This window comes from Acanthisitta chloris, unplaced genomic scaffold (genome assembly GCF_000695815.1).
Source record: "Acanthisitta chloris isolate BGI_N310 unplaced genomic scaffold, ASM69581v1 scaffold22547, whole genome shotgun sequence".
In the NCBI taxonomy this organism is placed as follows: domain Eukaryota; kingdom Metazoa; phylum Chordata; class Aves; order Passeriformes; family Acanthisittidae; genus Acanthisitta; species Acanthisitta chloris.
Window position 1 is genome coordinate 7,365 of NW_008683469.1, and position 23,114 is coordinate 30,478.

The window sequence follows — 23,114 nt, forward strand, 5'->3', positions numbered from 1 at the left end:
GTCTTCAGGCACTTGGCCCTGATTTGGCTGTCACATGTGCTGTTCCAGTCATGGCTGTGCCTGAAACCAGGGCAAGAGACACAAGCTAGACTTTAAAATGCCAAGTCACCTCTCCGTGTCACTGTACTGAATGCATGTAAAAATTGCTTGTGTAATCTGGATTGATGTTTCTATGTCTGCTCCGGTGTTTCCGATTATATCTGAAAGGGCCTTTTTTGTTTTCTCTTTCTTGGCCTGCTGTAGTCTGTCAGCTAGCACCCTCACAATGTCCTCTGGTAGCAGCAGGGGATCCCTGGCCTCCAGCAGAGGGTCCTTGGCCTCCAGCAGAGGGTCCCTCAGCTCAGTCAGCTTTACGGACATCTATGGCCTTCCGCAGTATGAGAAATCAGACGGCGTTACAGACTACGGGCAACACTTACGCTTTGACATCATTCCCTTCGAGTCTCTCACAAAGGATGTGCCATATGCTGATCCCATTGGACACTCGAATTTCAATAAGCAGCGGAGGTCTCTGGATACCCCCCAGTCCCTGGCATCTCTGTCATCACGGTCCTCCTTGTCATCGTTGTCCCCTCCGAGCTCACCTCTGGACACCCCGTTTCTCTCTGCGTCTCGAGATTCTCCGTTGGCTCAGATGTCAGAAGGTTTTGAGGAGATGGCAAGCATGGGAGCCCTGGAAATGCTCAGGGCTCAGACCACAGCGTTGGTTGACGATGATGCACAAGGAATGAGCTCATCTCAGACATCCACTTACCCTCTGGACAATGAAGGGCTGCGAGAAATGGGACCACACCTGACTGCGGTCCAAACTGGTGGAGGTGAGTTCATGGACATTATTTTGTGACATTACCATAGAAAATGTCACACAGACCTAAGCATATCAGCACAGTAGAGATTGTTCCTCAGTTTGGCTTAGTTTACTACCATCAGTTAAAATTTCATGGTATATGTTAACTGTTAAGAACACCCAACCAAAAAAACAGGAAAAAAAGCCAAACCCAAAGTTTAGATTTAGGGCAAAGAGGTGAAAGAATAGAGAAATCCTTACGAATAGATCTTAAAATGGTCATGAGTTGGGTGGAAGAAAGGGAATGGAATACAGATGTTCATTGGAATATAGTGTATCACAGCATGATAAAGAATTAGTAAGATATTCATAAAAAAGCATGGGTTAGTTACTTCTGAGGCCCCAGTTGTGCCCATGTTGCCATTATTCTGATAATTTAAAGCAGCGCAAACCCAGGGGAGATAGGAGAATACCAACAACACCCAGACCCCCACCTCCAAAGATAAAACACCCAACTAACACACAAAATACGAGGTGATGGTGCTTGAGGGGCAGCTGACTCCATGCTGCATTTGCATACAGCCTAGACCAGGTTCCCTTGTCCAAGCTGTGTGCTGGAGCAGAAGCTGTGGTGGCATGGCCATGAGTGCACAGTGCACTCAGGGTAGAGTGCTTCATCAGGAAAGGAGCATCTTTTGTAGGGGCTGTGTGATAAGTTAAGTATCTGCTTGGCTGGTTGCCTCCAAGCACCTGTGCTCTGTGATCACAGAGCAGTGATGTGTGCAGTTACCACAGCACACATAATGCTGAGTTTTCCTTTCCTGCTTGACTGTGAGGTTGATGGACTAGCTTTAGCTTGCACTGGCAGAAGCTTCTGAGGCACTGCAGTTCAGTAACATAAATTAGAAAGATCAAAAGGGGAAACAGAAAACTTTAAAAAAAACCCGAAACAAAATAAAAAGCCTGAACATACAAGCACATGACAAATTTATTTTCCTCTTTTAAGCAGTCAAATAAAGAACTGCTGTTAATATGAAAAAGAGTATTCCTTCATGATAACATTTTAGTGTGCTGGCGTGCTCATTTTTCTAATAAAACCATACCAATAGAGAAAAGCTTTTAGAGTTGGTTTTTTGATATTCCCATCCCATTTCTATATCCAGAATTCTGTGTTAGTAATGTTATGTTTGGGACTTAGGACAACAGGAATAATGTGAAATACAGCCAGAGAATGCATTGTGTTATGCTACCAAAATCTTACTTGTCAGTGATAATATGAAGGGGGATATTAACAGTATGTATGGAAAAACTTTCATTTTTTTATTTTTCAAAAGAAAACATTGCCACTGTACTAAAAACCATATATTGTTCAAAGAGCATTTGAGTCTAGACTCACCTACTTTCCTTAGTGCAGCTAGCATTGCCAAAAGATACTGCTGCACAATTTACTTTCACTAGCTGTAAACATTTCTAGTGCCCATACTGTAGCTTTCAGACCAAAATAAACAGAATTCCAGAGACCAGAGTGTAAGCTTGTACTTTAATTAGTGCCATGAAGAGGCTTCCTGAGGCTTTCTTTAAACCTCAAATCAGACCACAGTATGTCTTCACCCATTGTGGTAAGTGAAAATGTCTAAGTAGTTTGTTTATAGCTCGTACGTGTTTCCTAGAAGTGAAGGCCTGGTATGAGGGCCTAGGGAGAAATATAAGGTGATGGTCAAGTTCCTGCTTTGGTTTCCCCTTTCTTCCCTCTCTGTTATGTTTCTGGACATTTCACATTTCTCTGAAAACCTCTGGCAGAACACATCTGTGCTACCTGCTGTCAGTGCTGCAGTGTCCAGCTCCTAGTCCAGGGGTTGCAACGTTTTCTCTGTGTACAACAGAGCATTTTGTGTTGCTTTTCAAGGAAGATTGTACGGTTAAAAGGTAGCCAGGCTGTCTTTTATTGAGATTTTAAAAAAAATATTTGCAATCGAAAGCAATTTCTTATTGAAATATTTGTTTAACCTTTCAGATTTCTTACTGCTTTATGCTCCACACTCACTAGCTGGTGGTTTGCAATTGTAATGCAGTTGTTTGCAAGCAGCAGTTGGAAGTTTTGAAGTTATTTTGGTTTTGTACTCTTTTCTCGGAAGAATTTGATGGAGCATCAAGCTCATATTACCCCAGTTTGGGACCCCCCAGATGTTGGGGGTTTGGGGTTTCAGTGTGCCCTGCACTGCCACCCAATGGTCTGGTGGCAGAGTGCGATGCTGCAAAACCAGTAAGTCTTGGATCCCACAAACCTTTTGCCTCTTTCCTCACTAGACAAAACATGGAGTAATGCTGGTAATTTGAAAAACTTGGGGGCTTGGAGGATTAAGCTGCATGTATTTTGCACTGATGCAGCACTTAAGCAAGTTCGAGGGGCTCTTTAGGAGCTGCAGTTTTGGTGTTCACTTGCTGATCTGCTGTTTTATTGTTCAGCATCTGTCACAAGGACACACTGTGAAATTTGTTAGCATGTATGAATGAAAGGAATATGCCTGAAGAAGTTAAAGCTGAGAGTGGGAGGAAACATGTTAATAAAATATTGGGCTTTAATAGCTTCACTATCTCTTCTCTATACTAAAATAATCTTTGAAATGCTAAGTTTCTTCTAATGCCTAAATAATATCTTGTTTGCAAAATACTGTCATAGATCTAAAAGGTAATTTATCACTGTATGCTTTTCATTTTGTCTTATTTCTCATGCGGCACAACAGAAAAATTCACTGTAAGTGAACCTGAAATTTCTTATTGTGCTGTTTTTGCCTGTAATTCCCAGTGTGTTTTTCTGTGTGAAGTGTTGGTTGTTTTGTTTTGGGGTTTTTTTTGGTTTTTTTTTTTTTTTTTTTTGAGTTGCATGAGAAGAAACTGGAGATTTTGCTACATTTGGTTTTGTTTGATATTGTGCTTTACCTGTTTAATCATTATGGCATACTTAATTTTTTTTGCTATGTCAACTAAACAATATATTCACAGTTGTAGTTAAATTCCTGGGAAAATTGTTCTGTGACCTTCAGCTTTATTATGTTATAGTAATGCCTGACAGCATCATGGTCAGTAAGGACTGTTTGTGTCTCTGATTAGTTTTTATGAGAGTGTTTTACTCTTTTATTAGTGCATTTTGAGCTGACGTGTGGTATTTGTAGTCTCCTGAGCTTGTGAAACAAGCTTTAGGTTTATTTATGTTCTTTCTTAGCTAGTGAAATTTTGGACACCAGAAAGTTCACTTTTTCAACTAATGACATTGAGAAAGAGATCTTTTAATCAGGGCTGCCTTGTATTTATCAAACTTTGGCACCAAGTAGTTCTGGAAAATCATATGTATTGTTCACTGATTTTGTTGTTTAAGTAAGAAGATGAAAAGTTGTTGTCTTAGAAAATTAGTTTAAAAAAATACTTTAACTTCTAGCATTGCAAAGTCTGTAACCTCTGCTAAAACCTTCTTCTGTGCAAACCAAAATCTGACCTTATTGTTTTGGTGTTTGCATATTTCCCAAATTTGTGGACTGTCCAGAGGTTACCAAATGCTTCCATGCCCTGCAGGCAGTGAGAAAATCACTGTCAAGTTACAACATTGTAAATGTCAGGTTTTCATTACATTGTATTGATGCTTGAGACCAACTTCTTCCAGACAAATTGGGAACATGAGCATCCCAAGGAGAGAGCCCATGAGGTCTTCAGCCTGCTACATCTATACAAAGTATTGATGCAGAGGGGTGAGCCAAGGGCCTATTTACAAAAAGAAGTCATCCTAGTGTAACCTGTTGAAATTAGTACAGGAATTCTGGAAGCCCTTTCATATAAATTTATACACTTTTATGGAGTTCGACCTCTTTTCAGTGATGTAAAATTATTGGGAAACTTTGATATGTTTTTCTGTACATGTCTCTACAGAGTGCTAGTTTTGATTCTGCATAAATACCTGTGACAGAAATGAAGTGGGGTCACCAAATCAAAACTTCTTTACAAAAGATAAGAAAAAAACCAAAGTAACCAACCAACCCAAAAAAACCCAACCAAAACAACCCACAAACTCACCACATCCGTACAAGTGATATAGAAGAGTGTGGTTCAAGTATAGTTTCTTTGCTTTCTAGTGTGCTAGCTTGAACTTGGCTCTCATTTGTGGTGAGGATGTCATGAGTAGCACTGCACGATGTGTGATGTACAATAAGGGTGGGATGCTCTAACTGGAGGTTCAGGGTGATTCTTTGTTCAAACAGAGACAAATGCAGATTGGGCTGTTCCTAGTCAGCAGATAAATTTCCTGCATAGCTGAAGATGACTAAATCCTTCATTGAATTTGGAGGAGAGGTCCATGGGGCTCCTTATGAATCCAAAAGACAGAGAACTGGCTCTGCTGATATACAGGAATTTTAGCTCCTAACAGGACCATGTGAGTTTTGCAACACCTTTGAGGACTTTTTGCAGTGAGTGGCCTGATATCAGGAAGGTACCTTGGGCTGGTGCAGCACTGCTGGGCTTGGCACATCCTGTGTGCCAGTATCACAGTGGGTTCAACTAGCCTTAGGCAGAGCCTTCTGTTGATAGTGGTGGTGTGCTTGTGTTAACCTGGAAGACTTTTATCGAGTTCCCAAGTCCTGACATCCTGTCCTGGTGGTGCTTGGGTGGGAGTTGAGATGAATGCCATGCAGAGGGTACCTCAGTTGGGTTCTGCAGGTAGAGCTCAGGCCATGGCCTGGTGTTCTGCTGAAGGAAACTTATTTGAGTAAGATGTGCTTCATCCTTAGTTGGGGACAGTCAGCTGGAAGTATCAGCTGGTGCTTGTCTCCCCTGTGATGTGTGCACTGTGCTGCTGTCACTCCAAATGCTGTCTGCTGAAACTGTGAATGCTTCCATGCTGGCTAAGTTTCTGAGCATGAACAGAAGCAAATGAAATGCTTTCCCCACTTTTGAAGTGGCACTTCTTCACCATTGCTTTTCTGCTTTGAAGGCAGTCATTGAGCCTTAAGCAAGAGAGGGGTAAGCTGGTAAAAGTTCTTCACTGCACAGTGAAGAAACTGCACTTCACAAATTTGTTTAATGGTTCTCTCTAGGACTTAAAACAACCTGAAGTTAGGAGCTATCACTGAAGTGTTGAAACCTCTCCTATGCAGTTCTTGAACATTACTGCTTGTGCACGTACTTTAAAGGGTCGGTGGCTGCTATACCTATTTGCCTGTACAAAACTTGATGTATAACATAATTTTTGTTGGCCGTTATATTGTGAAAATGATTGCTGAGTTGCTATTTATGGTGCTGCTGGTGATTCAGGGAAGGGTGGAAGAGAGGGTTGAATATTGCTTCCTCCTTCCCCCAGTCAGTTTTCAAAGTCATTTACCAAGAATTTGAAAAAAATCAGTGGTCTGAGTGAGTTGGAAAGCACTTGGTTCTTTTTGATAATGCCCCTCAGACTGTAAGTAAAAGCTGCTATTATGTGATGGTATAAACAGTATGCTTTGAGACTTTGTATTCAGAAACAAATGAGAACAAAACCTCACATTGTGTTATCAGATAACATCTTAAAAGAATTAGTCTCTGTTTGTATTCAACCTATTGTATATTCAGTACATAAATCTGAAAAGTTTAGGATATCGTGTACATATGTTGAATTAATGTAATTCTTCCTTTAGGGAGGGGTTCTCCTACCAGAAAAACATTTAGTAACAATGCAGTTGGATTATACTTTGTCTTGTCAGAGAGCAATTAGCCACAAACTCCCTTCCATAATTCTCCCACAGAAAATTTCTGGCGAATTGTATTCTAAAGTTAGGTGGCAAATCAGGAAGCTGCATTTGTGCCATTTTGCCAGTAGTGTCGATATAATACATGTTTTGTGTTTAATATTTAAGAGATTGTCATGAGCTGATGTTATTTTCACTTGTTTTTCCTCCGTGACAGCTGTAACTCTGCGAGGAGACAGTGGTAGAAGATCGGAGAGGAGAGCCAGGCGAGTTTCAGCATGTCTCTCAGATCATTCACTGGCTAGTGACAGTGGCGTGTTTGAAGCTTTAAGCAAAAGGTCAGGTGTATAAATGCATAATAAGCTGGAAATATTCCTGTTCCACCACATGGTCCAAAAGAATTAGTTGTAAATTTATGAGTAAGCTTTCAAAATTGCTAGTCCTTAGTAACATAAAAATCCTAGATGGCACATTTTAGAGGAAAGAAGCTGTTTACATGCCATCCCACTGTCATCTTCACAAGTGCCAAGTCCCTTTTGCTTTGTCTCTGACTTTCTAATGCCATACTATTCTCCCTTGAAAGATGGTTTTCTCAGTTTATTAGTTGTAAATCAGTAATTTCATTTCACACGTCCGTAACGAAAGAAAATTCTACAGAGTGTGACTTACAATTCTGAGTAGCATGTGATAAAAGTATAACTGTGAGGAAGAAATATGTGAACTGCTCAAAATCTGAAAATGTAGGCTGGCCAAGTAATTGAAGGACAGATAAAGACTTGTTACTTTATGCAATTGTTTTAACACAGTAAGCAGTAACTGAGAAGAAAAGGTTTGGAGGATACTAAAGAGAAATGAAAGACAGAATAAATATTAAAACAATGTAAATATTTTGAAAGAGGTATTCTAAAACCTCCGTTTTTACAACTGTGAATTACTACTTCTGTGTGTTTTTAAATAGATGTCTCAATTCCTTCTGTATTACCAGTTTCTTCTGTATTACCAAACAATTGCTTATAATCCACAAATCACATAATAAATGTTCATTTCATTATGTTTGAACAGCTTAGGTCACTATGTAGTTTACAGTACTTTCTGTTCCTGCAGGAATGAAGATCTGGAAGAGCCTGTTTATGGTGATGGTGCCAGTAATGAAGAACCACAAATACATGTTGGATTTCTGTGAGTAGTTACTTCTCTTTCTCCCTGTCAACTGAGCAGGAATTGTTCACTACTTTTCTTGGGTTTATTTTAAAACTTTATAATAAACTGAACTGCAGTGTGTATTTTTAAGAAGTTTCTGAACTGACACACCAAAGTTTAGTGGCTGTACAGATTAATCAGTCACATAGTTCCGTTAACTTTGTTACTGTAGCTAATATTGATAATGTTCTATTATCACAGCGTGATACCTGTAATTGCTTTTGATTAAAACTGATTTGAGTAAGAAATTTGTTCAACAGCAAAAGGTGCTTTTATATTCTTTAAATCTTTTTAGTCTGTCATCTCTGTATCTTAAGCAAAATATCAATGTTGGTGACTAACACAGAAAATTTATTTTTCAGGCATGACAGTGGAAGCGAATGTCTGTTAGTCCATGTATTACAGCTGAAGAACTTTACTAGTCTAGTTGTTAAAGAAAACTGCAAAATGTAAGCTTAAATTTCACCCAACATCTGACCATTGCTTCTTTTGTGCCACAGTCATAAATACTGTAGGTTTATTTGCTTTCATTCAAAAGTAAGCCATTTCTGGAGAAGATGGTATGTCTTAGTTTACATAAGGAAAGGGTTAATTTTATGGACATTAGTCTCTAATGACCTATGTACTTACATGTTTATTATGCACAGGAAAGTTTGTTCAAAAGTATCTGTGATGTATTCCAGAATAAGCTTAGTGTAGTGTTCTCAATTCCTATGGCAACCTCTATGTTAATCAGTAAGAGGGATACCTTGCTGTTTATCTTTCAGAAAAAAACAAAACAACACACTAACAACAACAAAAAATCCCCAACCAGAACATCCGCAGACTTTTGTGGCCTGTATAGTTCTCTTTGAGTGTCTGTGAAAGACCTTCTAAAGGCAATGCAAATACTAGCTGAGAATCAGTAGAAAGGATTGAATGTTTTAACCTCTGGCAGCTTGTGCTACTTTTTCAAATTTTGTATCACATTGTATAAAACATGAGTTAGTTTATCCTAGTAGATGTTTCTTAAATAATGGCAGTGTGTCATAAAACACTGTTTTATCTAGTGATAGATATCAGCATATTAAGAAATTCAACATGTGAACATTGTTGATCTTTATCACTGGGAGTGGTGGTTTGAAAACTGGAAAAGGGAGGGATGATAACTTATATTGTAAATAAGTCTTCGGTGGGAGCTGTTAAGTTGACATACATCTCACTGAGTAAGTTGGTCTTTCTTAAGAACGTTTAATCTTGCTAACACTGAAGAAGTCTAGTGGAAATTCTTCATATAGAGAGTACATTAGTGTTAGTCTTTTGCTTTGTTTCAGTGTGAGTGTGAGGGCAAACAATAGGGGGAAAAGTACTAAATAGTACTCAGCCATGTTGCCTTGTCATCAGAAAAATAAATAAGCATCATCTGAAGAAGATAGTAAAACAGAGTCACCAAGGAAAAAAATTATTCTAGAGGGCTTGTTGGACATTGTCATCAAGGCAATCAGGCATTTAAATGACTCAAAAATGCAGTTCTATTCTCTATTTTTCTCAACCCTACCTGGGGTGGAATCAAGTAATTGCATGGCTGCAGAGTAGGTAGATTGGTTTGTCTGGTCAAAAAATACATTTCTATTATCAAAAAGGAGAAAAATCTTTTAGCCAGTTTAATGAACTCCTCCATGGAACTGTACATTCGTTGAATCTGTTGCTGGGGCAGCTGGGGGAAGGTTACCTGGACAGCCAGTGAGCAGAGGAGCTGGATCTCTCCCTATTTGCAGCATGTGAATCAGTTTAACTAGCTGATGCTTCACATTCCAGTGCTGCAGTTCCACCATAGTGAGCTCTTCCAATTGTCCTCTAGCCATTTATTTGCCTACCAGTGTCAGCTCCTCTCTGGTGGTGGCATAAGAGTTTATGCAGCCATGTAGTCAACTTGAGTGAGCCTCTGAGCTGGAGCAGTTTTTTTATTCCTTGAGCCTTTGTGGGTTTTATGCTAGGTTATCTTTTTAACCCAGATAGGTTTTCTAATCTGGGTCACAACACAGTTGCATGAAACTGTTTGCTGGCACAAGGGAAGGAATAGGATATTGTAGGGGCTGGACAAGCAGTCAGAACAGGGAGAGCATGGAAGCAATTCTCTAAGTAGCTCTGCTGCCTTCTGTCAGATGAAAATAGTTGTTGATTTTGGTTTTGGCTTAGAATCTCAAATGAGATGGTACCAGATATTGAAATTTGTTTTGAGACTGCAGATGGATGCAATGAGTGCAGATTTCTTTCACCATCCTTTTGTACTGAATTTCTTAAGGAGGAAAAAAGGGTTACTTAGTGGGTGGAAGGAAGAAATGGATCAGTGACTTCTGGAGCAATTCAGTCGCCTAAACATAGGCATGTGTTTCCATTTGAAATATCATAGCACAGCACCTGGCCTTCAGCTGCTGCTCCTCAGAGGAAGACTGCAAGCAGCTCTCCCATAGATCCTGTGTCATAATTGCTAGCTCCTTTTAGATGCTTTGGATACCTCAGTGCAGCTCAAGTGCCACTTGATGCCTCTGCTTAAGCACCAAGTTAAAAAAAAAGTACTTTTAGTTAGAAAAATATATCACTTCCAGATCAGGTTTGCAGATCATCTGCATTAAGAATGCAAAGTAAATTCTCGTAATGAGGAGATCCCAGGGTAGATTCTTAACGTAGAAGTTACACTGATGTTTTTGCTTAGCTTGAGTTTTAGAAATGCAAAACATCTTTCTCTGTCTGAATTGTGCTGTTTGTCAATTTTGCTCTTCCCAGTCATGTGAGAGTTTATTTGCCACCGCTTGAGTCAGGCACACCAACCACTTACTGCTCTAGAGCTTTGGAATTCCAAACTCCGTTAATATTTAATGAAGTTTTCCGAATCCCTGTGCATTCAAGTGTTTTGAAATTAAAATCTCTGCAGCTGTATATCTGTTCAGTTGATCATCAGCAACAAGAAGAGCTGTTGGTAAGTGGTTCTGTTTCTTAAAAGTCATGTCTTACTGGAAACTAAAGTTATTTGAAGAATAATTTTCAAGATTGAAAGGAGAAAGTAAAGACTTCATTTTTCCATAAGTTCTGATAGTTACATGTTCATGTGTACATTTTTCACGTATGTAAAGTATAGTTCTGTTAAGGAAAAGGTGGGGCTTTTAAAAAAAATTGAAATATGTGCATTTTAGGTTACATAAAGTCTTGGAAATGGTTAGCAGAGGTTGAGAATTGGAGTAGTTTAATCAATGTTGAAAGTAATCTGTTCCACTGTGTACACTGCAGAGGCACATTGAAAATTGATGTAAGGTTTCCATTCATTGCTATGGGATTTAGAAGATAAGGAGTTAATTCTATATTTATTTATTGCATTTCTTAGAAATGTCTGTTTTGTGGAAAGTTGGAAAATCTGCTATTGCTAAATTTCGTTGCAAGAAGGAAAGCACTGAGTAAAAAAAAATTAAACTTTTCCCAAAAGACTTCATCTGACAGCTTTCAGACTGCAGTGTGCTTAAGACTTGTGTTTCTGTGTGGCACTAATGCCTGTGAGAGGAATCAGTACCATTCAAATGCTTTCCTAATAAAAAGATAACAAATACAGATTCTTTCTTGCTATTTCATGGTGGGTGAAGAGGACTACTGTTACATCAGTCTTTGTTGCAGGATTGTAGTTGTCCAGGAACAGTTCTGTTCCATCAGCCTTTTACTTTAAACTGATCGAGATACCATGTGCTAACTTCAGATGTGTTGAACGTTAACTTTGTTTAGCTATTGTCAAATATAAAGATGCTAAAATGAGTCTTCCTTGGAGCTGATGTCCTGCCTGTTTTGAAGTGAGCAGGCTGCTGTTTCAGTGATTGGTTGAATGGGTTAGTGAAATTTATTTTTTAAAACCTATTGAAGAAGTTAAGAGGTACAGACATCTTGCTGTCATGCTGGGCTATGGCTAAGAGGTGTTTACTTGAGTGAATATGGTCAACAATGCATGTTTGTTAGTCCACCTTGAAAACTGAGTAGCATCTTACATAAGCACAGGTCTTAATGTTGATGAAAGTGGACCCAAGGTCTTGTCTACAGGAGGAATTTTTGTTGGTTTTTGCACTACAACATCATCAAAGAGAAAGCATTTCAAGAACAGGCTGGATACATTGGTGCAAAATGCTATATACTGGTATAGATTGTTCCTCTGGGAGGCTAAATAGCTATTTCAGTGTAAAGCATCTTGATAAGGACACGAGTGCATCTCAGCTTAGGGCACTTTTGTTCTAAGTGCTGTTACTGAATTGCCAAAAATTGATAGCTCTTCAGGTTATATTGATAGCGATTTTTTTTCTCTTCAATATGGTCTTAGTGTAGTTTTGCCAGAAATATCTTTGTCAACAGTAGTTGGTAACATTGTTTAAGATAAATTAAGAATGTTACTCAAAAAGAGAGAAACAAGGCCACAGTTTCTTAAGGTAGGTGCATTGAAGTGTCTATTTAAACATTAAACATTTCCCAACTCTGATGCAAAAGTGTGAGTATTTGATATGTTTCTTACACTGCATCACAGTGAGTAGATAATTAGAAGACATCTGTGTTTTATCTTACACTGCATCACAGTGAATAGATAATTAGAAGACATCTGTGTTTTATATAGAAAAAAAGGCATCTCTGTAGTCCCCAATATACTGACATGAAATTACTTTCTCAGTAACATGCTGTATCCCCATATCACATTATTTTGTTAGTCTCAAAAACTTATCTCCATTGTGCTTTATGCACCTGTTTAAACAGAGCCCCAGGGATCATTCATCTTGGAAAAACAATGCAATGAATTTTTTTATTACTGTTTTCTAATTAACTGTTCCTTTACCTGTTTAAAGTTGAATGCAGTTTCTGTATGCATTTTCTGCTTCTTCACTATTAGAATCATTGTTTCCAGCTATTAGATTTGTAAGAGATGAAAACCATTTTGTACAGGACTTTTCCAGTGATAGAAATGAAAACATTCTTAGCACGTGGTCCATTAGCATGGAAAGGAACAGGTGGTAGAGATAGCCAGATAAAGCCAAAAGCAGTAGTTAAAAGCTAACTGATATAAAATCATTGCTAGGTCCAGCTAGTGAACCAATTGGAAAAAAAAATTTGGAATAAAATAGGCAGTTTGGATTTGCCCACAGCTGTTTGACATTTAGGTGAACAGCACTCAGCAATTTCTTACATGAGGACTCTCTGATGGAGTAGGGCTACTTCAGAATTTGGGATACTTCTCCTGGGGAGCATCCATTAAACCTGTTTTCACCTGAATCTGGGAGATGTAAGGATGGCTTAGAAAGTGGAAAAATGTTATTATAGAAATAGGCAGAAAACAAAAAATTGGGTTGCATAACATTGTTTTTTTCTATTTAATGGATGCCTCTGAGGACCAGAGAACGGAAGGGTATCAGAATATAGTTCTCTTAAAAAACCCACCAGATGAAAGTAATATTGTTAAAGTAATATGTAGAAATCAGATATGTAGTTGAGAGGATTTAAAAAATATTAATGGCTGTTAGGTGTCAGTTGTATCTGCATCAGTCATATCAATTTTACTTTTCAACTTTAAAAAACTGAGTATCTACTCTGATCCTGGTAGTAAGCAAGAGGCAAGAAATTCAGAGTGTTAGACATCATACCACAACAGAACAAAACTGTCTCTTTTTTAAGAGACTCCACTAGTATTTGATGAAGTGGAGTTTTTACATTGTAAATAAAATGCTCTTTAAATGAGAAGGTGTCTGTCCTGCACAGCATGTTTATCTTATTATGGTCAATACTTTTTTGTTTTTTACAGGGCATTGCTCAGATAAACCTGACTGATGCAGAGAGTTGTGGTGAGATGCAGCTTCACTGGTATAGTGTTCAGATCTTCACTGGTTCAGACCACCAGAGAGCAAAGACCAAAAACCAGTGTGAAGACAGTATTCCCCAGTCTTCTGGAAATGTAACTACAGTTAAAACAGTATGGCTCTAAAGAAGTGATATGTTTACTTTATTTGACCTGCTGTGTGGGTGGTTGTGATCTTACCTCGGTGCAGGTTTCCAAGGTGCACAGAAAGTGATACCTTAATTTATCTCATGTGGCAAGAGCTGGATTTTGGGAGAATAATAAAATCTAGATCATGACTGGATGGGTGCCTGTAGTAGTACCCTGTGTAAGTTTGTATGCACATTTCCAGCAGCTAAAACATGTCACAAATTTCTGCTTCTATGCTTGAAGAGGTTGTCAAGATAGGCTGTGCAATTTCCATCTGGACAACCTGATGTGGCTATGATGCTTCGCCTGCTTTGGGCAGGACATCAGGTTAGATGACCTCAAGAGTTCTCTGCTAACCTAACTTGCTGGATAATGCTCCACAGTGAGACACAGTCTGCCTAGTTCCTGTGACAAGTTGAACACCATGTATTTTTCATCATTAAGATTCAGGATGGATGTTTTGGTTGTGGTTTGGGGGTTTTGGTTATGGGGTTTTTTTTTTTTTTTTTGTTCCTTCTTTTTAGTCTTTAAGGAACATGCAATGGCTTTGTTTTATTTTGTTTTTTCTGAATCATATGCATTAAGTACATGAGTTTGTTCAAACAGTTTTATTTGAAGTCTAAATTACCTTTCAGGATGCAGTGACAGCTCTGTTAGCTAGGACCACTGCCCAGCTGGAAGCAGTTGAAAGAGAGTTGGCAGAAGAGAGAGTGAAACTGGAGTACACAGAAGAGGAAATCTTGGAGATTGAAAGAAAGGAAGATCAGGCAGAAGCCATATCAGAAAGGTAAAAATGGTTATTTAAATACCTCATCAAACAGATAATAACTGATACCTCAAAGATATATGCTCTATGGGTATAGTCCAAAATGCAGCAGGAGAAACAATAGGTCTTTATTCTGAGATTTGCTCCCTGTTAGTGTTACATGTACAAAATTGTGTTATGTGATGATGTGCAAACAGGAGAAAACCTTATTTGAATAGCTGGTTGAGTTTAGAGGACTTGAAATTTGGGGAGTGGGAAAATATTATATCAAACAGAAAATTAGTATTGTCATAAAGACCAGAACATATGCTTTAAGAAAATTAGGGAAGGTGATTTTTGGTTTTTTTGCTATGAAATGTATTTGCTTGTCTGCATCTGCAGAAATGCAAGTGGGCTATGTTCTCCCTTTGAAAATTCTGTATTTTTATTGGAGAAATAATACTCTAAAATGATAAACTGACTTGGATAATGAAATACATAAACATGACACAGAATTGCATGAGTTTTTTTAATACCTACAAAATTATTGTGATGTTCTGACTTTAGGAGTTGGCAAGCAGAATCTGTTGACAGTGGATGCAGTAATTGCACCCAGACTAGTCCTCCTTATCCAGAGCCGTTTTGTGGGGATGCGTTAGCTGGACACATGTTTGCAGCTCAAGCAGGCCAGTACAGTTCTGGAAAAATGCAGCCTCCACCACTGAAGGTAATGAGAGAAGACACTGCAGTATGGAAATGTCACACTGCCTGGCACACACAGTGTGTTACTCTTGGAGTTGGAGTCTGAATTGACCAGTAGAGAAAAGAATCAGAAATTACATTAGCAACTCTGTATGAGCATTGCCTTTATGACATCATTGTGGTATTGAATTTTAGAAATGCCCTATTCAGGGCTGGGATTTTAGTTTGCTTTCTAGTTATTTATGAATAGAAATTGGGTTTTACATCAAAAGGCAAACTGCTTTTACTGTGGTCTTGATCTAAACTGTAAATGCTCATCAATGTCATCAATTTCTGTGTTTACCTGAAATTGTAATGGAAAAGATCATGATCAAATTCCAGTGCTCTTAGAAATTTTTGAAGGAATGGTGAAGAAAGAAGCTGAATGTTTTAAGACTTGCATTGCCATTTCAGTGTTACAGTAACATGGAACAATTCTGCTGGGACTGATGTATTTAAAATCTTTTGTGTTCAAGATATGAGACACTGAAAATAATCCTGAACAAGCTGAAATCAGCACACTGTCATTGAAGCAGAGGAGCATAAGCTGTTTGTACTGCCTTTAGGGAAGATCAAACCTCCTTTTGAGGAGTGAGTTATCTTCAAGTTTGGACACTTTGCTACAGTAGTCTGTTTTCTCTTTTTCTGAATATTTTAGTGTTCCTGTATTATTTCAACAGTCCTTCAGTTCATTTTTTGGAGTTTCTTCTCTTTATTCAACATTCCCTAGTTTTTTAAGGTGGTTACTTGCTTCAGAGTCACTGTGCTTATTGAAAGGTGACTCAGTTTTCTTCTGTTGAGGCTGAGGATCAGGTGGTAGCTTGGTTAATGCCCAGTTGCCAATCCTGAATGCAGTCCTTGTGCTCTGCAGCTATGATTCATGTTATAACTGCATCTCATAATTGTTACTGTTCCAGCAAAGGCTTCTGAAAGGTAATCTTATAATTTTGAATGACCTACTTTTAAAACTTTTTCAAAAATTAGGTGATTCATCCTGTGCTCTCAGTGCTCATTAATTTGAATCTAGCTAGCAGCGCAAATTGTCGACTTTTGATATTGTTTAAGTGTCTGATTGTTTTTGTTAGGAGAGAGAAAATGAGGAAAAAATAAAAAAGTCTCCTTCATTGAAATTTTAGGTGGATAAGGAAACTAACACTGAGGATCTGTTTCCTGAAGAAGTTGCTATTCTTCCAAAGGAGAGAAGTAGCCGCAGGCCCCGAGGCTCTGCCTTTGTTCGCAGTAGCACTATTGTTCGCTCCCAGACCTTCTCGCCTGGAGCTCGAAGTCAATATGTTTGCAGAGTGAGTACGGCTTTAAAAGGAGGGGGGAAGGGCTTCCACACAAGTATATTACACATTTTTGATAATTGAAGATTTTTACATTTATAAGAAACGTAGACTACTTTTTAATGCTAATGAATAATCTTGCATTGAATTTAAACATTGCGGTGGCAAAGAGTTTTCCTGACTCTTTTTAAGAGTTTTAAACCTGAAGGGATTGAGTTTGAAATTTAAGAATCTATGACAAAATAGATATTAAGCTTTTTTCCCTGGCAACCTTCAATGTTAGGTTAGGGTGGTTGATTTTACAGACGTTCAATGCTGTCCAGTGAGGTGCATAAACAGTTAGCTTAGAAGTCATGCTTAACTTTCAGGTACCTAAAAGTTTGGAAAAGGGTACTGAATGCATAATCCTAGACTTATTGCATAAATATTCCTAGGGTTATGCATAAATATTCATGACACTGATTGCAGTCATGAATATCAGTCGTAAGGTGCCTGTTACAGTGGGACCTAGGATTCCTGGCTGCACTGATACAAGTAACTGAGAATCAGCACTGCAGTTTTCTAGCTCATATTAGCTGATTGCTCTGTTCAGTGGCAAAAGGCTTATAAGCAGTTGGCTCATGGTACTGCAGATCAAGACATGGGTATTGATTTTGCAACATTGGTGGAATGCACATAGCTTTGGTCGTACTCTTTCACAAGCTTCTGAGAGCTTGAGTTTGAAAATGCAGTAATGATTTTTAACCTTTGTGCTTTATCCTAAACCAAGGATGGTCTGGTTTTTGCTCTTACTTACACTGTGTGCAGTGCATCTGTGGAGCCCTTCAAATTCTTCAGTTTGATTTCTGGATTACCTATCTGTTTCTAATATAGGGAATGTGAGTAAAAGACTCTCACACACCAGAACAAAGCACGAAAAGGAAAGGATTATTAGACACTCTCACTGAATCTGCATTTACTTAAAATCAGATGGGAGGTAAAGGTGGGATACTCTACTGTTTGTGCCTGTAACAATATATTCTTTAGGAAGAAATATTACTGATTGTAAGTCCCTTCTCCTCCCCTTTTTTAGGTTAAATTGTCTTGGATGGTTAGTAGAATGCTTGATGAAACTGCTCTGTAAAACTGATGGTTTTTAAGTTTCCTTGAGTTAGTGTAACTATGCCATATGAGCACATAAATTTTTATAAATAACTAAAGCTGACAAAAATCAGTCGCTTAAAACAAGATGGTTTCAGTGCATTAAAAAAAACTAAATCTCAAATGCAAAAGGAAAAAAAAAAGTAATGCTGATTTCTTAATGTAGGTGACCTTGTAAGCAACCTGTATTTTCCATCTCCTTTCTCATCAGCTGTATCGCAGTGACAGTGACAGTTCAACCCTGCCAAGGAAGTCTCCATTTGTCCGGAACACCTTGGAGAGACGCACTCTGCGGTACAAGCAGGTACAGCCAGGAGACTGCTGGGCAGCTTGCACTCAGTAGCTACAACACTGGCACTTTTATACTTAAGCTTTAGATGTCTACAGGTACATTATGTTGCTTTTGGGAATGTATAAAGCTTCTGCAGTGTAATTGGGGAAAGGGTGCCTGGTTTTGGGTTTGTTTTGGGCTTTTTAGCTATAAGGTGGACATAGAGAAGTGAAATACAGTTGTGGACAGTTATTAAGGAGGGAAAAAAGTGTGGCAGGCAAAAGTTAGTTTATTGGGGACTGAATTTGTATTGATTTAGATGTAAAGTTTGATACATCTTTAAAATCTAATTTCTGACTCAGGGTGCAGGCCCAGAGAAATGTATGTGAATGTGACAGTAAAACATTCATCTCCACTCCCATGCAGCCTAACAAACTATAGTATTTCAGACCCAAGTGTTCAGGAAAGAATAGGTTAAGCTTTCCCTTTGCCCCTGTGTCACCCTACATGCTATGGAACAAGTGGGCAGAGAATGCCAGGTAAGGCATTAATGCTGTGTATATAAATCACATAAAGTGTAGCCTGGTCAGCAGAAATTAATACCTTGCTGGTGTAGGCAAGTAGCCAGCCATGCCTCCCATTTGATTCAGAAAGTATCTCAAAGCTAATACTGAATGAAGCCCTTTCAGAGGAATTTTGCTCAATATATCATGACTTCACGGTGAGGTTTTCATATTGCATCCCTTTAATTGTCATCATAACATGAAATTTTCATCCATAAACTTCAATTAGTAAAATATTTATAAGTCAAAAGGAGACTGTAAAAGGAGCTGGTAAAAAGAATTAATTGAAAAAGTTTATGTATGGCACAGAAAACCCCTACAGCTAGCACTGGGGGATAGAAATAATCTCCAAAACTGCTTGTCAAAAAGACTTTGTGTGTGAAGTAAGTGCAGAAAAACATATGCTCTATATAGCTAAAGACAGACCAGTAAACCACGTTGAGAGTAATCTATTGTGTGTTTTATTTGAATCCTAATAACTCAGCAGTCCTGCAGATCATCTTTGGCTGAGCTTATGGCAAGGACATCCTTAGACCTGGAGCTGGATCTCCAGGCATCTAGAACTAGACAGAGACAGCTGAATGAGGAGATATGTGTTTTAAGAGAGTTGAGACAGCGTCTGGAAGATGCCCAGCACAGAGGGCAGACAGATCTACCCCACTGGGTCCTCCGGGACGAGCGATTCCGAAACTTGTTGAAGGAAGCAGAAAGGCAGGTATGGTAACATGACATAAGCACCTGGTTTCAAAATGTCTTGACTCTCACAAGATGTCTAAAGAGCTGTTGTAACTGAATTTCAAGCAGTGAATGTTGCTTTTATATTCTTGAGTTTAGCACAATAAAAACTGTTGCATTGATTATTAACCAAACTCTATTTCTTTGAGGACAGTTATTGGAGAATGACACTATTTGCCAATGGCACTTTTTGGTTTGGGCTTTTGGTTTTAGATACTTACTATTGGAACTTCAATGATTTTCTTTCTTCTGATTTTTGAAAGAAATTTTGCTGATTTGATATGTAATTTTTGCAAGTATTTGGAATGTTCCCTAAGTATATGAGTTTTGATTTCCTGTTCTTGAAAAAAGAAGTTGTCTAGACAAAGGTGGCAAAACTGTGCAACAAACAAAATTGCTATTGGATTATCAGAAGACTGAGCCTAAATTTATTTTAAGATCTTGTTTGACAGATCCATGTGCAGTAAATCTCATTAATTTCATACCTATCTGAAGAGCATCAAGAAGTGAAACAGTCTTTTGCATTCATAGTTCTTAGATGATTAGCTATTTCAGACAATGTACTTGTGTGGTTTTACTGTGGTGAGTGGGGGAAAAAAGTCCATTTTAAAGGGGGTATTCTGGTGTTTTATTTATTCACATGTCCATTTTAAGCATTATGTTCTTGTTTTCAGACCAGACAGACCAAATTTGAACATCACCAAGAGCAAGCAGCTGAAAAGATGCTAAAGAAAGCATCAAAAGAAATATACCAGTTGCGTGGGCAAAATCAGAAGGAGCCTATTCAGGTGCAGACTTTTAGGTAAGTGGTAATGCATACTGAAATAGCATAGCAACAGTTCATTAGAAAGGTTAAAGCTCTCCAAATCATATAGCTTAAATTCTCTGTGTCTCCTGAGCTCCAACTGTATCTTGATTTGGCTATGAGTTCCCTTTAAATTCTCTGTAGTCCAAAGAGCCAAAGGTAAGGTAAACTTGCAGTGTTCTAGTACACATGAAATTAAAATAAAAACACCAAACAAGTCATCAAATACAAACATAGCTCAGGTGATTCTTCCAACCTAGCCTAGTTGCTATTAAGTTTGAATGATTTGCAGTTCTTCAGTGCAAGCCTGTGGGCATAAATACTCTGTGTAATGTGATACATACACATTACTAGTAACACACTCCCCCTAGAAACTACTCAGTAATACTCCAGCTTTCTCTCAAGAAGCTTTTTTTCTCTGGACTCTGTTTCCTGTTTCATCTGTTTACATGGTATGTGTTCTCTCTTGGCTTTATTTTTTTTATGACAGTTCATTTTGCGTACAAGTGGTGTTGATAAAGTGAATTTCACAGAGACTTTATTGCTTAAGCATTAAAATTTTTATAATTTTTATTGGGAGAGTTGCAGTAAGAATAGGGAGATGTTAATGCAGCATAGATGTGGAGGACAACTCAGCTGTAATGCTGTGTTATACTATTTCATCCAGTGTTTAGACTTTCAGAATTTTGTGCAGGGAATACTTGAGTGAAATAGAAAAGCTGTCTGTCCTTTTAATGTCATTTTTTGCTTGAATTATATTGGAAAGGTGTTTCTCACAAAGGTGGGGAGGAAGTAAGAGGGGTAGAAATTTTAGAGTTGTTTTTACATCTTATGTCGGTGGTAATAAGAGAGGAGGGTTTATGGTTTGCTGAGATAAAAATATGGAGAATTGAATAAAATGGCATGTAGAAGATGAAAGCAAAAGCTTTATTTGTTACATTCTGCCCTTTTTATGTACACATCCATTTCTTACGCCACTTACTTTACAGCATGTGCTGTTTGACCAACAATGAAGCAATAATGGAGATTTTTTTCCCCCTTTTTGTAGACATTATTACAAACTGTACAAGGGTGAGCTTTGCATTGCAGAGCTTGTCCTGTGAAGCCTTTTTTCAGTCAACTATGACTGATGTTCAGTGAGTTGTATGAAGCTTCCACCTCGATTTTCAAAAACAGTAATTGTGCTCAACGGAATGTTGCAAAAAGTATATAGTGAGGTTTAGTAGTTTTTATAAGTTCATTGTACTCAAATAAACCACCAGTTCAGTATGTAAGTAACAAACACTAACCAGAGTAAAGAAATTATGTTCTCTGTGGGGGGGAAGGGGGAATGTAGGCATATATCTGATTTAATATTTCATTTAATGTAATATTTAATTTACTTTCTTTTTCTCTTGTTTTGGTCACAGAGAGAAGATAGCTTTTTTTACAAGACCAAGGATTAACATACCTCCTCTGCCAGCTGATGATGTATGACATGTTGCATTGTAAACATGAAGTATTTATCGCTTTTATTTTAATGAAGTTCTTAGATTAGCCAAGTTTCTTAAAAAAAAAAAAAATTGTGCAAAAGCTAATATACACGTTTTGTAAAAAATAAAAAAAAGTAAAAAAAGTAAACGTAAACAAAAACATATATATAAATATATATACATATATATTTTATAATAGCGACTGCAACAAGGCTTGGTTTTTCCTTGTTGTGAAACTGACATCTCTGAAGACAACTTATTTTATAAAAGATCGACTATCCTGTTAAGAGCGTGTACAGTTTTTATGCTGTTTTATTTGACTTAAAGGCTGGAAGACAGAAACAAAGTGAGTTCAGGCAAATTCACTGTAGTGTAATTTATTTATAGTGCCTTTTTTCCTTGAAGGAAAATACCTACTTTAAGATGTATTTTAAGACTGAAATTTTGTTCTTCAGTATTTGTCATACAGTAGAATGGAACCATTGAGCTGGTTTTGTTTCTGATACCTGAAATGAAAATACTATGTTCTAAAATTGTCACTTTTTTCAGCTTTATTATCTGTAGCTTATTATGTACATTGTATCCTTTAGCACTGTCTGTGTTATAGCAAAATATTATCACCTGCAATGTGTCTAACCCTGATTAGAAGTGGTGTTAAACATTGCAGAATTCATTTGCATGTTCTTACTGTGCACTAATAGATTGTTTTCATTTCAGTTGCGTCTGAAGTATCTTTATATTCTTAACTAGATCCTCATTTTAACGGGGGAAGGAAAAGGGTGACAGGTCTTTGTTTCGCTGTTTAACGAGAAGGGAGTTAAAAGAGCAGTGTGAGCTAGCTGTGTGCAAAGACTGCTAAGGGAATGTTACAGTGATTTCTATAGTTTTAAAGGTTCTGGTCTGATTCAGGAAAGTACATGTGTCCTGATTTCAGCTAGCAGCTGCTCTAAGTAAGGGTGCTGAAACACATGTCCATCCTACAGGATGTGCTCTGTGGTTACTGCATGCAAGCTCTGTTGAACAGTGATGCTTTCCAGGAGGAAGGTGTGTAATTCTGGGAGTGCAGCTCACTTGATTGCTAGTTGGACCAGCTAAAATCCAGTAAGAAACAATTTTACTCGTGACCATTGGTTTTAATGAAAGACTGTCACCCTAAATTCCCGAGAATGCCAGTTTTGTGTCCTTGCATCCTGCAAGTATGTAAAAATACTTCTTTACTAAGCTACTATAATAGAGTTTCTCATATTTTTCTAATTATACATTACCTACAAAGAGAGGTGCCCAACACAAGACTGACTTTGCAAATTTCTGCAATCTCCTAGAAGGAAGATCATGTTGTCTCTTAATTAAAGGTCAAATTGGTTCCAGATTTTTATGTCAGGGAATCAAAACAACATCGGCCAAAAACTAGACAAACCTATCAGAATATTTTCAAATATTTTGTAAATAAGTTTTGTGAGTTTCAAGAGCTTATACTCGGTTAACTTGTCAAAGGTCAGGAAAACCTGGAAGTGAAATTAAATTACTTTTACTTATCCACACTGAGGCAAAAAGTAACGGAGAAAAAAGACTGTAAACCTAAATTGTTAATTAAGAAGGGTGATAATTTTAAGGTAGTGTTCCCTGTTTCCAATATGGCCTATAATCATTACAGGTGTCAAGTGTTGCAGTCACGTAG

At 37.9% G+C, this 23,114-nt stretch overlaps 1 protein-coding gene across 1 annotated transcript in view; it reads left to right on the forward strand.

Moving 5' to 3' along the window:
- Window positions 1–22,328, forward strand: part of WWC3 (WWC family member 3) — a 27,211-nt gene extending 4,883 nt beyond the window's left edge. Inside the window, exons 4-16 of the mRNA XM_009078960.1 lie at window positions 244–818; window positions 6,716–6,836; window positions 7,603–7,677; window positions 8,061–8,147; window positions 10,465–10,657; window positions 13,496–13,663; window positions 14,314–14,465; window positions 14,991–15,150; window positions 16,301–16,465; window positions 17,802–17,894; window positions 18,909–19,139; window positions 19,834–19,961; window positions 21,374–22,328. Coding sequence (XP_009077208.1) covers window positions 244–818; window positions 6,716–6,836; window positions 7,603–7,677; window positions 8,061–8,147; window positions 10,465–10,657; window positions 13,496–13,663; window positions 14,314–14,465; window positions 14,991–15,150; window positions 16,301–16,465; window positions 17,802–17,894; window positions 18,909–19,139; window positions 19,834–19,961; window positions 21,374–21,440 — 2,215 coding nt within the window. The 3' untranslated portion in view covers window positions 21,441–22,328. The remainder of the gene's footprint in view (window positions 1–243; window positions 819–6,715; window positions 6,837–7,602; window positions 7,678–8,060; window positions 8,148–10,464; window positions 10,658–13,495; window positions 13,664–14,313; window positions 14,466–14,990; window positions 15,151–16,300; window positions 16,466–17,801; window positions 17,895–18,908; window positions 19,140–19,833; window positions 19,962–21,373) is intronic.
- Window positions 22,329–23,114: the final 786 nt, after the last annotated feature.